This window comes from Pelecanus crispus, chromosome 1 (genome assembly GCF_030463565.1).
Source record: "Pelecanus crispus isolate bPelCri1 chromosome 1, bPelCri1.pri, whole genome shotgun sequence".
NCBI classification, from domain to species: Eukaryota; Metazoa; Chordata; class Aves; order Pelecaniformes; family Pelecanidae; genus Pelecanus; species Pelecanus crispus.
The window spans coordinates 133,833,985-133,849,743 of NC_134643.1; the positions used below are offsets into that span (position 1 = coordinate 133,833,985).

The following is a 15,759-nucleotide window of genomic DNA, read 5'->3' on the forward strand; positions in this document are numbered from 1 at the left end:
TGTTGAGTTTTCCCCAAGTTCAGTATGTGACCTCCACAGCATACTTTCTCCTGCCCATTAATTGTCATTTCTGTTCTCCAGTTGGGTTAGTTATTCCAGGTTGTCTTTTGTACTTTTCCTGCAATCTGGCCACAAGTTGGTGTCTAGTTACAAACATCCTGATGTTTTTTTCTCTTGCCTTAGAGGCCAAAGAAATATCTATATAGATGACTTAGATTTCAAAATAAGCTAGAAGCTACTGCTCACACAAATTTTTGAGTCAGTTTTGGAATTTTAAATAGAAAAGAACAAAAGTGTGACAGAGAACCCACCAAAAGTACAAAGCATGAAGTGGTATGGTTTATTTCAATTGAAGCTTTGCAAATCACTGAATGGCAGTGAATGTAGAACTCTTCAATACCTATCTGACTGGTTGGGGCTTGCCTTTTGAAAGTTTGTCATTTGTGGGACTTCCATATTTGCTTTCAGGAAAGAAATAAGCAATTCCTGGTTCTGGGAGAGGTGATTCCCCGCCATTTCTTTAATCTTGGTGGGAAAGATGCAGGAGGAGCTTAATGTGGCAAAGGCCGGAGCCACTCTTTTTCCCTTAAAAGGAGGTTCCCTAAAGAAGAGCATGGTGGCAAGCACTTTTTGCTTGTTATAAGATGAAAATGTGTTATTAACTTCAAGATAGGACAGGAGGTTGATGAAGAGCGGGGTGAAAGGCTTTTTCAGAAGTTGCTGCTTATTAGTGGGAAAAGCTCTCACAAAGTGGAATGACCCATGTTTAGCAGTAGCTGCATATATAATTAAGCTGCCACTCAGATGCCTGAGGGGTTCATTTAATTACCATTGATTCATAGTCTCAAAGGAACCGAGAGTTCAGCCTAAAGCTCAGAGTTAAAGGTGTTGTGAAGGCCGTGCTTTATTTCCAATTTAACTAATAAATTATTAGAAGAAAGGCGTCTTTCTGAGACTCTTAAGAATGGGTCTGATAAATACGCTTTTGTGGGATATAACACTGACCTTAGAATAGCTCTATTTTTATATGCTAGTAGGTTAAACATAATATTCCAAAAGATTTTCTGTTAATAAATATCTATATGCTAATGTGAAAAAAGTAAAATTCCAATAAAACCTTGCACTAAACCACAGATTTGAAGTTAAATTTCTTGGTATTATAATGGGGATAGCATTCCAAGCTTTCCTTATTCACTCTAGCACTGGGTATGTCAGGCCCACAGGATGAATTTTTCAGAAGCGCTTAAGGGATTTAGTAGCAGAAGTCCCTATTGATTTCCAATGAAATTTATACTCCTGAAATTCTTTTGGCAATTATGAAATCCCAGTGTACTGTCCGTGCAGCATTACCAAGCAGCCCAGTGTGCAGCTAAAGTATTTTTCAACTCCACTAGGACATAAAAGGGTCAGCTTCATCCTTGATAAAATATGATACTTGAGTGTGAATTTGGCAGATGTGCCCTTAAGTTGCATGAAGTTCTTAAATTCCTGTATGGGGTTCTGCATTTAGCCTCTGTGCATTTTTTTTTTTTTTTTTTTTTTGACATTACTGGGAGATGTTGCTTACCAGGACTCAATAAAACACATTTTTATTCCAATGAGAGAAAAAATGGTCTTGCAGTTGGGTCAGTTCATTTCCCAATTTTGTGATTAATTTCCTGGATGATTTTGGGCAGTCTGCTTTGGGCCAGATCCTGCTCCCTCGAGCCATGTTGAATCCTGCTGCACTTTGTGACTGCGCGTGGTGTGAGCGGGACTAACAGCATCTGGGCTTTAATAGTGCCATTGCTCACACCCTGGAAATTGGCTGCAAGGAATTACAAAGGATTTTCCTCTGGCAGCAGGAAGATCTGCATCAATAGTCTCATTTTTCTGATTTCTTTTGTTCTTATTCCTGTTTTACTTTGTAAACCAACATACCATAACTCTCTGTTTTGGTGTCCCCCAAAGCGTGATGCTGCTGTTGATGTTAGTATGCAGAGACTAAGAGCTGAGAAAGGGAAGTTCTGTTTTGCCTTGGACATCCGAATTTCAAAATGCAACCGACTTAAGGTGGAACAAAAATCAAGTTTTAAATGTCTGTGACAAAAAGCTCTGTTGTATGTTGACTGATAAGTTTAAATGTGTCTTACTCGGTAAAGTCAAAGAGGTATTTATAAATGTAAATGCTCTGCAGAATTACAAATGGATAAATTTCATTAATAAATATTGAAATAGGCCATTTAATGTTTCTGGAACCTTCTTTTCCCTGTTCTCACCAGAGGAAAAGTAGCAGAGAGGTTAATCCCAGTTCATTTGTGATTTGTTTGCATATTCCTTGTGGAGTTTGGTTTGGTTAAGATTGCTTGACTTCTGTAAGAAATGAACAGCACGTCTCAGGAAAGCTGATGACATGTACTATGTTTAGAGCACATTTGGTGAATGCAGTAGTCAAATATTAGCCTATCTGTAGGAACACAGAACATGAAATATGTAACTTTTACTTACATAGTAATTAATGTGTAGTATTTCCACAGGATCCAATAGCATAATAGGTACTTTACAGCTAAAAATGAAACAGATTTCACTTTTACAAACACTGCGCTCTAAGACCACAGCTGAATAAACAGTGCACCTGCAGGAGTCTTGAAACCAGTCTTGCACGTGACTTTCAGAGGACATAAAATGTCCTCTGGCCAGGCATGTAAGCCAAGTAGATTGTTCTGTTTGCTTTTTGGGTATGGGTAATACAACCACTGTTTCTCTTCAGTCTTTATTGTGGTTTATTTTATGTTAACAGTGGATCTCCTGAGTCTGTCTGCTGCATGTGATGCCTTGGACCAGCACAACCTCAAACAAAACGACCAGTCGATGGATATTCTGCAGATCATTAACTGCTTGACCACCATTTACCATCGATTGGAACAAGAGCACAATAACCTGGTCAACGTTCCTCTCTGCGTGGACATGTGCCTCAACTGGCTGCTGAATGTCTACGACACGTATGTATGGGTGCTCTGTACATGCGGTGCTCAGGAACTTTCCCAACAGCACAAGGGGAAGGGGAAAGGGGTAATGAGCTGTCTGTCTGCCTCATTATAAAATGAATGGCGTGAAACTGAAAAAAACGGTAGTTGAAGTAAAAGTTTAATAAACCTAATGGTTTAATGGCTGCATTTAGCTGAATCAATACAGCCCTTGGTTAGGCTTACATTCCTAGCTTTATTAAACTAACCAGTGAGAGAGCTGGAAAACAGAACTTTTTTAACAGATTTCTGTGTTCAGAGCAATTCTGGGACTGCATGTCCTCAGTAGGTCATGGATTTGCATTGCTTTTTTAATTTATTTAGGTAAAGAAATGCAAGAGAATTGTCAAGAAGCAACAGTACGAACACCGTCATATAGACTCTTGCACGTGTCTTGTACTTCCGAATGTTAAAGCTTTTCAGAGCGGTACATTTTCTATAGCTTCTATAGAATCTGTAATTCTTGTTCAAAGATGGAAGAGGTTCATCTCTAATCTAATATGCTTACAACCCTTAGCAGTCAGGAGATTTGAGCAGTACTTCATCTAAAATTTAATTTTAAAAAGTGTACCTGCAAGTATAAATACAACAGAGTAAATTAGTTTGTAAGCTTATTTTAGAATAAGCCATTATTTTTGTGTTGGTTGAATTTAGTGGAAAAAAAATGTCAGTGGAAGTCTTTATTTGTGTTTTTAAGCTTCTTATCAGCCACCTTCAGCCAGACACACTCATTACTGTGACAGAATAAACATTTATGTATAGAAATGGAAGGACATGGGTCAATTATTGTATTTCCATTGACATTTTGAACTGTATTGAAGTGCAATAACATTGTTCTTCCATCCACCCTTTATCATAGCACTGAAGCTTCAATGATCACCTACCCAAAAAAAGATGTGTACAGAATCTATTCCTGTAGGATCACCTCCGATAAGCCAGTTGCCTATAACATCCTCTGCAGCAGCTGCAATCTCCTGTGAAGTGGATTACCCAGATACATTATATTTTTGTGTAGTGTACTGTTAGTAGGGAATGGGGCTAATACGCATTTAAGAGCCAGCTTTTATTTCTTTAACCTGCTTTGGCTTTCACAGAACTCTGATCCACTTCTGAATTATCATCAACTATAAATAACATGTAAACGAAGATACTCAATTAGCGAAAACCAAAAAAAGATGTGCTAGGGATGTTAATCCAGATCAGCCATACTAGAGGCAGAGAGGGAACTAAAGGTTGTTCCACAGGCTGCTCCTAAGCTGGACCGTCCAGTTTAGATTTTCCGTGTCCAGTCTAGTTTTCTTTATGTTGCACTGTGCTGAAAGTACAACATTAGAAATTATAATTGGCTGCCTCCCGGCAATTCGCTAGGTATACTAGGGAGCTGCATATTGCAGGACACAAACAGAGAGGTGCTTCATGTGTGAGAAAAGCTTGTAGCTATTTTGCTGAAATTCAGGTTTGAATTATGCTGCTAAGAGAGGTGACCTTGGGGTTACATGTGTTTAGTTTTCATTGTAAACTTAATAGGCAGAGATCAACCGAAGTGCATAGCAGTACTGGAGACATTTAATTAAATGTACTGAATCTTTACTTTTCTTATAATTGAAAACTGTCATTTGTAAAGATATTAATCAAATTCACAGTCAATGACTGATCTAATTATGGGCACAGCTCTGCAAATCCAACACGTTTCAGATTTGTTTTAATTGATCAGTCACTCATGCTCATTTGCAGTAGCATGCTAAATTATTGGTTTGACTTGGGAGGAGAGGAGAATGAACTGAACAACTCACGATTTGTGCAAGTTTCAATTTGATATGCCTTGCAGGGAAATCATCATTCTACATTCTTCTCTTGTATAATTTGCATGAGCCTGGTATTCATCAGCAGGAGTTTCTCAGGGCATAGATGATAATTAATTTGGAAAAGATTTCAGGGAGAGGAGTAAGAGGAGTGTAGTATGGAAAGCAGAGGTAAACAACAAATGCTTATTCCTGATGAAAAAACAAGATTCTTTGGTAAAAGGTTGCAAATTCTAAATTCTGCTTTGTCCATCACTTTCTGTCTGCACCTTTTATAGGGTTTGCAGGGGAGATGCGTGGGTAAATGAGCACCACTGGCTCCTACAACACTTTCGTAGGATTAAAAAGACAATATGCATCTTTGCCAAACAGTGTGGCCTCATGCATGACTATGGCATGCCTGAACATGATTTACCTTATTTCCACTGGTGTTCTTACTGGTGATGCTTCAAAACTATTGATAAGGCTCTACTTCAAAAATGTCATTTTTAGGCATTAGCTTCCTGTGTTGTATATGTCTTCATCTGCAATAGGTGTTACATATTTGAAATGCTATCAGAAGCCAGCAACTGGAAGTAAATTGAGCTAAACCAGATGACTGAGAGAAGATGTGAAGGCTTGTCGTTGCGTCGCCTGCAGCGCAGAGGAGGATGCTCTTCTCACAGTCACATTAAAAAGCAAAAGTAATAGGGCGGGCAGGTCACAAGGCAAGAGTGAGCGTGAGAGGAAGGCTGACCAGAGGCAGCACGGGGACGGATGTGCATACCAGCCCCTAGGCACTGCGCAGGACAGGTGTGAGTGCTGCCAGGAGGAGCTGAGAAACCGCACTGTGTTGCTAATGGCATGACTGTGCAGCCTGCCTGCCTTCTCGTGATTTCTAGGGAAGCTTCAGCAGTCACCTGAATGTCTTACAAGTGCCTCTGTGGCTGCACGCTGCTGGCAGAGGCCACTTTTTCATGCCTGGCTCCTTCTCAAACAAGTCAGGGCAGGGCTGACAGACAGCACGCAAAGACTTTCTGAAAACAACTGCTGCGTTGCATTTCTAATTAAAGTGAAGTTATATTGTCTTTGGCAAAAGGGATGGTTTCCTGTTCCATCAGGGACCTCATCTTCCTTGAGAATAGCAGCAGTTCATAGAGAAGCCTTTTCAAATAAGCATAAAGACTCTATACTCTCACTTTTGTCATAAAAAAGGAGATGAGTAATTGTTTCTGAATGAGACTGTTTCTGGTTGAATTGATACAGTGGCACAATCTGATTCAGCTACGCCTGTGGAGCCACAACCATATTTTATATTTTATTTCTAGCTTATCTAATAATGGGCCAGCATGTGCTGTGCAAGATGGTTCTGCGTGGGACTTCATTTGTGATGGCTATGGCACTGCGGTGAATTTCCTTATAGTAAACAAATTATGAAATGAATGGATCATATTATCAGCCAATGTTTCTTCTTCATTAGGGGTCGAACAGGAAGGATCCGTGTCTTATCTTTCAAAACCGGTGTTGTATCCCTTTGTAAAGCACACCTGGAAGATAAATATAGATGTAAGTCAATGTAATTCTTTTGGTTTTAGTTTATGTTTATATTCTGTTTTCATTCCTCCTATTTATTGCATAAACATTTCAGTAGCATACAGAGACATTCTTTTAGATAGCGCAGCTGCAAAGTGTGTTAATTTGCTCCACCTTGTACTTTTAAGATACTTGTTCAGTATGGTTTTAGGTAGTTTAGCACAGTGGTCCCCAAACTTTTTTGATCATGCACCCTTACTGGTAAAACATTTTTGAGTGTGCACCCCCAATAAATGTATATTTATTTATAAATTATATACATGTACTACTGTACTAATATACAGTGCACATTATAAAACATACACAAAAATAGGAATTAAAAAGGCATGAGATAAAGATGAAATAAACACTTTTTTTTTTTTTTAAATTTATTATCAGAACAAAAAATATTTTCTTACCGCACCCCAGCGGATTGTCCTGCGCACCCCCTGTGGTGGATGCACCCCACTTTTGGAGACGCACTTTCATACACAAAAATGCATGTCTACAGGACATCTTGCATTACACCATTTTAAAATATTTTTTTTTTAAATGTTTTCCACAATGTGGTCAGGGTCTTATTATGTACATTGTGCTTAAATATAGTTGCTGTCTTTAAACAAACATTAAAAGTATGCAAATTTTGCATATTTCAATAGACCAAATCCTGAAATACTTGAAAAAATTCCACTTGAAGTTTTAGTTTTACCTGGCTAATGAATCAGTTCATTAGTGAGGCTCGGATCCAGAAAAGATCTACTTAAAGAGGAGTTCTCAAGAGTAACTTTCTGGTTAAATTAACCAGTATCACTCATTCATGCATGTAAAAAAAAAACACTAAAAAAACAACCTCTAGGATTTGACCCAATACCATAGCAGTTTCTCATCAATTGTTATTATTCAATAATTCTACTAATGAAAGTTGAAGAACGCTAAAGAGAAAACAGAGTTCCAACAGCGGAGTCTGTGCCTGACTATGTATAATTGGATCAGATTTTAGGGCAATCACTATGAATGTCACAGTTCAGATCTCTAGATGTTTCATGTGGGTGTTGTGAAAAAGTGTTCAGAAAATCTTTTAAGAAAATTACTCAGTACAGATATTTTTCAAAATGATACTTCATTGTGGATTATCAAACTGATAAAGGAAAACATTTATTCATATTTTGTAGTCTCCTCTAGTATGTGTGCATGGTAATACATAACCCCCCTTTTAAGTTTGTAGAACACTTAATGTTTTAATGATGGGGAAATTGAAAGCTGAATTGTTTGTGGGAGAGGAAGGAATTCTGCCTGCCAAGCTGTGCTCTGGCTTCACCATCCATGCCAAAGTCATAGCGCAGTTGCTGTTAGTATTGCTGCAAGTATGCAATGAGTTGCACCCCTTAAAATTTTTTCTCTCATTTGTGCAGCAAAGCAGAGTTGGTTGTGCTAGAGCATTATTTTATTCTAATGGTCTCTCACTCTTTTTTTTTTTTTTTTAAACTTTTTGAAAAGTAAGGAGAATTTATTCATGTCATGTATTGTCAACAGGGATATTACCAAATAAATATTTCAGTTAATGCTAACCTGATTTTTCTTGTTATTATGAACTCTAAAACCTCCTTAATGTATGTGTAGTATAAGTAATTCCCATTCGATTAAATTGAGCTTATGAAAGGATTTTAATAATTCTGTCCTGTAAGGATTCTTTTCTAGAATGATGCAGTAACAGAACATGGCTTCAAGTGACATTTCACTTCAGCAGTGAAAGGTTAATATGATATTAACATTCCCAGTGGATGGCACGTTTTGTCGTACTGTAATGTTTTTCTTTCATTTTAGAAATACTCTTGGATTATAAGATTATGATATATCGAAGTTAGTGAGCTCTTGGTTTTCAGTTCAACTTGTCTGAAAGAGAAGTGGATTCTCTGAGCTGTACATTCGATTGCTAAGACTTGAAAATGTGCTGTACGTTGTATAAGGTTATTTTACTGTTAAACGATATTTTTAAAACATTTATGTTGTGGCTCAAAGATCCTGCTGTTTAGTGAGCTGTGTTATAGAATCACAGCTGCTATTATCAGTAATGCCACAGGTGCTGTGTTATAATGGCCTTTCTTCCCAGGTACAAGCCAATAATGCTATTAAAAATTATCACTAGCCTGCTTATTTAACAGAAAGAAACCCCAGCGTTTATGGGAAGAGAAGCAGCCAAACTGTAGGCGCATTTGTATTCACGTCCGCCAAGGCTGCTGACTGCACTTGTGAGCCTTTGAAACGATGCAAACTTCCGCACTGTTTGCCGTATCCCGGTTGTGATGCTTTAGCACGCGTGTCCTTTTCCTTCCTCCAGACCTGTTCAAGCAAGTGGCAAGCTCCACCGGCTTCTGTGACCAGCGCCGGCTAGGGCTCCTCCTGCACGACTCCATCCAGATCCCTCGGCAGCTGGGGGAAGTGGCCTCCTTCGGGGGCAGCAATATCGAGCCGAGCGTCAGAAGCTGCTTCCAGTTCGTAAGTTCATGTTTGCCCGCTGTTCATGTTCTGATTTGCATTTGGTGTCGAGGTAGCCTGTCCGTTCCGAAGAGGATTAAAAATCTGGAAGAAGGATTAGGGTACGGAGAGTCGTTTAATGGTGGTGTTCATTGGTGTAGTAAACCGTTCCTTTGACAAGACATATTTGAATTAGCCCGTTTCTCTGGCCGTGGTGAAAGAAGCCCAGATTATGCTGTTATCCAGACAGCAAATAACTGTCATGAAGGCTTGTATTGTAACTGAACCCTGCAAGCAGTTTAAGTCTTTGTTACAGCAGCTCCTGGTTTTACAATTTTCTGTTGCCAGCAGTAGATCACCATTTATTGCTGCCATATCGGTGAACAGCAATGGTTATTCTAAATTTTGGCCATATATGTACCAGTGACAGCCAGGTACCCAGGGGAGCCATAGGAACGGAGCGACTGCCTGCAGTGCTGTCTAGGGGCGAGGAGCGCCCGGTGAGCTCCTTGCACTGCTTGAATGGGTAATGCCAGTTTTCTTTAAAGAGTACTGAAAGAATTCCTGTCCTGTCTGTTGAGGAATACACAGCAAACTGGAGGTTCTTTTTTGAACTTGTGAATTATTTAATCTGGGGAGGAGAGTTAAGGGAATTATTATTCATCCTTATCCTCACCACCAGCAGAATGCACAAGATGAAGACAGCTGCTTAATGAAAAGGTAGAGGAGGGGAGGTAATGTATGGTCTGTGATTAACTCGCAATGCATCTTCTACATTACAATGGAAGAAAGGCTTTTTTCCCATCCCCCAACTGTCCCTGGGGGATTTTTTGTTTGATTCGGGGCGGGGGAAGTTGTTTGCTTTTTTGCCTGCTCCTCAAGTTTCATTATGTAGTAGTTTCAGTTCTGTAGTAAGCAAAACACAGCAAGTTTTTTTCAATGAATATTAATGCTTGGAAATAGTCATCTTACACACAGTGACTATGGAAAGAATCCAATTCTAAAATCACCAGAAACTTCAGTTGTGATGGGACGTTTCCTTTCCGTACTTTCTAAACTCCTTTTGTCAGGTTAATTCTAGATTCATGTTTTCTCATTTCCCATTCACGTCTTGACCTTTTATAATTGTAGTCTGTATTTGATGCCATTTCCAAATTAATGTTTTATAGGGCCATAGCCTGGGTGGATAACCCATGCTGATAAACTATGTATGCATGGCAACTTTGGTAGCTGGGTTAGACCCTGCGGTGGCTTTCAGGCCTCAAGTTCCATGTTGGGCTTTCAAGTGAGACCAACACAAAATGATGCTGCAGCAAATCCATGGTCAAAAGCTCGTTTGTGCAAATGACCTTCCTTGGAAATTAGGACTTGCTGGATCCTATCATTTTCCCAAGTGAAAGGCAACAGCACTTAGAACACTGTTGAAAAACTGATAAGGAAAGCAACCTTGGAATCTAACAAAAACGGGTTTTTTTGAAAGGGGGCTGACGTTTTGTGTGTTTATATTACGAAAAAAAATATAATTCATAGTGATGGAATACACAAAACCAATTTTTATAAAGTAGGAAGAAGACCTTCGAATAAATGTTTATTTTAATAAAATGAGTTAGCAACATCGTCATTACAAATGAAGACATGACAGCGGGCTGAATGCTGTACCGCATCCAATTGCTGGCATTTCTAGAAACAGCCCGAGCACAGCTGGGCACGACCTTTGACATGTTCATAAATCACAACAGTGGAAGACCAGAGGTTTCCTTCTCTTAACCTGCACTGAAAAATAGATTTTCTTCTTACCTGCAGTAAGAGGAATTTAATCCTCTCTTTTTCCTCCAGGTGAAGCTTCACTTTAACTTGCAGAGTGGGAGGGTGGTTTCTGACCAGGGTTGCAGCAGAACAGATGATCTTCTAGGAGGACCAGAAAGGGGGAGGGAGGCTCAACTGAGGAGGGGAAATACAAAAATAGGGGGGGGTGGAGCCCTAGGGAGAGGAGCAGAAATCCAAGCACTGGGAGAGCCCTGATGGAGGGGAGGGAGAAGGAACTAAGGAGCAGGGAAAAAAGGGCCACCCTTAGGGAACAATGGTAATTTCGGTAGTAGAAATAATAGTGATGAAGGAAACAGAAGGGCGGGTAGGATGAGGAATGAAAGAAAGGAGCAGCCAGGAGTGGAGATGGGGGAAGAAATAAGACTTTTCCAGGAGAAAGGAGAGGAGTACAGAGGGATCCTTTTGGCAGAAGACGGTGGTGTGGAGCGTCCTCAGGCTGGGGTGGGAGCAGGGAGCAGCCTGGGAAACTGAGCGTCCGGAGGAGCTGGATGGCCGAGAGGGGATTGCACAGGGCTCCCGGTGGCCTCCTTTTGCTTAAGTGAGATAATTAAATTTTTAAAAATAGTGTGAGCATTCATAGTTTACATTACTGTGTGGAAACTAGATTAAGTCTTCCTTTGTATGCCCATGGTGAGGAATGCTTTTTCTTTAGTGGTTTTTTTTTTTTCCTTTCTTTTTTTTTTTTTTTTTTTTTTTTCCCTTTCTGGTGACGATAAGCCAGCAATAAATTGCAGTCATGTCAGAGTCTGCCACAAATGCACGCTTCAGAAACCGCTCCCCCAGCCCACTTAGGTTAGGTGCCCTGGCAACGGCCTTGTCTGTCTGCACAACAGCAGGAAAAAAAAGGGATGTTTACTGTTCCCGGCGATAACAGGGGAAATCTCTCCTGCTTTTTGGTTTGAAGTGCGAGTCCTTGGGAATGAGGGTTGGGGAGGGCAGGCTTCCCAGCCCTGCTGTTGGCAGCAGTCTGTCCGCTCCCTTACCGCGGGCGGCTGCTGCCACTGCCCTGTTACTCTACATCCCCCCAGCACCCACACTTGCTTTTCATAGTTTTAGTCATATATGGAAAGGTGCTGATAGTAATTGTTGGGAGAAAAAGGATGTTATGGGACTCACCTTTCCTAGCTGGTGCAGGGGGGTGTAATTTCTGCTTTCAGATTTTAAAGAAAAAAAATGTTCTTAAGTGAGAGCGAAGAGCTTGGTCTGATGACCGTTTGAAGACTATATAGTTCTGCCTGGGCTCAGACAGCATCAAAGCAATCTATAGATCTATGAAAAAATGAGTGAATTCAGTATTACTGCAGTGTGAAAGCACTCCTTTTAGATCTGTGATGGGTACATTTTTTTAAGTAAACGGGATAGGGAATTGTTACGGACTAAAGGACAGGAGCGCTGTGTTTTAATCACAGTGGAAAATTATTAATATGCTTTCCTTGTATGGTGTAAATAGGACCTAGGAGTTCACATCACTGCCTTGGATGGGTTACTGTGACATTGGGACATTTAAGAAATGTGATGCAAAACCAGAATGCAGCTCGGATGAAAATGTCTCCTGCTGTTTCTCAATAAAATGTTGGATATTTTGTTCTCTGCTATAAACTATTTTAAGTATGCTTTCTTCCAAGGGTGTACTTGAAGTAGAGTACTTGATATGAAAAAACAGTACAGGTGAAGCTAAGGAGTAGTAAAATATGTACAGTTAATTCATATCTGTATTTTAAACCTTCTTGTTTCATTTCACTTTGACAGAGGAAAATATTTTAATATTCTGTGTTGTATAGTCTTCATTTCTAGGTTTTCACTTGATCAGTGATCAGGCAAGATCAGCCTGGTTTTTACAACCACTTAACTGTGTCCAGATCCAGTATATTTACTCAGACAAATAAAAGCCAAAGTAGGGGCCTGTTAGTCTTATTAGGTGGAGTTTGGGTATTGCAAATCCTGGGCCAGGACCCTGATAGTGACTTTGGCCATAAATGCTGTGATTTGAATTGGTTGGGCAGTTGTTTTGTGAGGGGTGGGTTCGGGGTTTTGGTTTGGTTTTTTTTTTTTTTAACAGTTAGGGAATATCACTACTGTGTACAAATAACTATGTATAGATATATAGCGGTCTATATGAAAATAACATGCAAAATGCAGTGTTACTGTTGAGGGACTCGATCTCTTTTGAGAGATTCAGGCAGCCCTTGTTTCTATTCATAGGATATTTCTTCTGCTTTTGGCTCTGACAGGGGAGAGCTGGCCTGAGGGGAACTAGCAAATCCTTCCTCAAGCTGCTATGTTGTAAATGTCATAAAACAGCAGTTCTGGTTTTATTTCAGCAGGGTTTTGTGAACCTGTGCCTGACTTTGGGAGGCACTCTTGAAGAGTCCTACAAGTGAACTGCTTTACAGAGCTATTTTAAAATGGTTTAGTGTATGGGGAATAGGAAGATGGTGTTTTTCAAGTGTGGATGATATAAAACTGTGCACTAATTCACTTCTGGGTTCATGGTTTTTTATTTTATTACTTTTTGCCACAACACTAAAAACATTGACTGGAGTAGTCAATGCAGTCAAGTGTAATGCAAGGGGTCAAAGTAATGATCTTAAGCATTTGCTCCAAGGTTCAAGGCAGATTTCCGTAGTTTGTGTCACCCAAAGTTACCTTTATAATAATCCTCTCTTTCTTGACCATGAAATAGCACTTGTCTTGGAAATAATAAATTCTTGACCGCCTTACCAGCTTGGAAGGGGAGAGAACATGAACGTATTGGGGAAGCCATTCAAGAGTGGAAGACAAGGTTGAGCAGGGTTTGGTCTGACTCCTGGGAGACAGGGCTGCTGTTCGTGGTTTGCTCTGCATTTTTAAACTTCAGCAAGTGACAAGAATCCCATTCCCCGTTTTCATTTTGTCCAAACTAATACTTACTTAGACCAACATAAAGCTTTCCATCCTGGATGGAAAACACCATTAAATTAACAATGTTAATTTATTTCCAATTAATTTGCTACACTGCAGCTAAACAGAATATAGCTCATCAAAAATGTTATCAGAAATTTGTGCTATATTGTCTGACTCTGTCCAAAAACATATCACATCGCTCATGTAACATCATGACTTTTTAAGCATATTTCATATTATGGATAGATAAAGTTAATATAGCATAGAATATTTTTTAAACTACTAGCTGGAAGAAGAGGGGGGAAAAACCCAAAAAAATTCAACTCCGAAGTATTGCATAAAGATGCTAGCACCACCCAACTTCTTGTTCCCCCATTGTTTCTGCAAAATAAATACTGAAAAACAGATGTCTGGAACATAATGAATTTGAATGTCCCCCATAACAAATTGTTACTTGTAAGCTGGAAAGGGCTTTATGAATTTTACTTTATGATTCACTCTGTTATTAGCATAAAAATTGGGAGTTGCACAGAAATGTGTTCAAGAGAAGAACCATTAATATTCTTTACAGCTTGATCTTGTTGGTTCAGATACGAACTGTATGAATTCAGACTTTTTCCCTTATGTAAAATCTTCAGCTGCTGCCTTTACCGGATTTAGAGATTATTAAAAAAATCATAATAGCAGCTCAGGGAACAGTCAAGGTCTGTCCTATACTGTCTGACCCTGACCAGCTTTTCTCCACGTGGCTTTAAATCTTCATGTAATATAATTCGGAACCTGTTCTGATACATTTTAATGCACCTAATCTCTCTGAGCACAGGTTTTGTACAGCAAGCGTGTGGAGCTCTGGGTAGGCAGCTATTGGGACTGCTGGCAATCGCCAGTGACTGCAAAATTAAAATAGATCTCTGGATGTTACAGAAAGTCTTTCATCGCTGCAGCATTTTCACTGCAAATTTAAAGCAGCTACAAGTGGAGAGCGGTGCCTTGAGCAGCTCATTCTTATTCTGACTGCAGCTTGCACTGCAGCATTTCCGTACACTTCATGTTTTTCTATTAGAAATGGGATATTAAAGACATCCTATTAAAATTTTTTTGAGGCTTAGAGGACCTCTTTATAGAAAGTGTAGTCTGCTAGGCAGGGTAATGGTTTGCCAGTGTAGTTCCTGGCTGATGCTGGCTCACTTGAGTGAGCCACAGAAAGTCTCTCCCCAGCCCCTTTACTGCCCTGGCTGCTAGCTGAAAAATGGACATACAGGTGATCATATTTTATAAATATGCCTTTCTCTTAGGAGAGTTCTAGAATTAATTTAATCCTGTTGAATTCACTGATGTCCTGCAGCTGAAGGCAGTATCCACTGTTCCGAACAAATTCTGTTGCCAGTGTTGGCTGGACTTTATTGTAGTTTTGATTTTCTCTCTTTTTTTTCTTTGGAGAGGTTCCTAAATTCTGTAGCTGCCTGAAAAAACAGAGGAGTAGGATTTAATGCAGAAGTCTTCAGAAATATTTCAGTGTTTGAAGAAAGAGGTTATTCCATTTCATATAAGACCTGTAGTGAATATTAAATTGTGAGGGACTTCATCTGAATAAATGTAGATATGTTGCAGTTTGGTGCTTTTTCACCAAACATCCAAAAAGGATGTATGTGACTGTACTAGAAATCCATATATGTGGATCTTAAATGCAGTCACAGGAGTCTTTAGATGGTTTCCCAAACTAGCTTCTCAAGAAGAAAGCCCTGACCAAAAATCTCTTTGTTTCTAATTAACCAACGTACTACTGCAGCATTTTAAGTCAATTTTAATGCAATGCATTATTCTGGAGATATTTGGGGGGCAGGGCGGAGGTCCACATCTTTCTTGTGGCCAGGGGTTCTGTCTAAGAGACTTTGCATTTTTCTCAGTCTTCAAGTATTGATCAGTTAATTTGTTTGTCAAGATTATAAACAGTGTTAGCTTTAAAAAAAAACCGCACAACTAATTGTTTTTTTTCCCTATAGCACTCTCTCCTTTAGATCAGTTGTGATATTTTTTTCTCCAAATTCATTGCTAGCATTTTTATTTGAATAAGGTTTTAGCTAGGTTATACTAAACTCAAATTTCATGAGAAACTGGCAAAGTAACTGAGAGCAAGCATAAAAAAAATCAGCACTCAATCCCCTATTCGTCTTGGTCCATGTACATGATACATTAATGCTTATTATTTATTTAAA

The 15,759-nt window shown here is 39.4% G+C and overlaps 1 protein-coding gene across 5 annotated transcripts in view; it reads left to right on the top strand.

Annotated features, from left to right (window-relative positions):
- The window catches only part of DMD (dystrophin), a 1,232,979-nt gene that overhangs the window by 1,170,104 nt on the left and 47,116 nt on the right, over positions 1-15,759 (top strand). For all 5 annotated transcript variants that reach the window (XM_075717957.1, XM_075717963.1, XM_075717968.1 and 2 more), the window contains 3 exons: positions 2,780-2,981; positions 6,267-6,352; positions 8,697-8,854. In XM_075717957.1, coding sequence (XP_075574072.1) covers positions 2,780-2,981; positions 6,267-6,352; positions 8,697-8,854 — 446 coding nt within the window. The remainder of the gene's footprint in view (positions 1-2,779; positions 2,982-6,266; positions 6,353-8,696; positions 8,855-15,759) is intronic.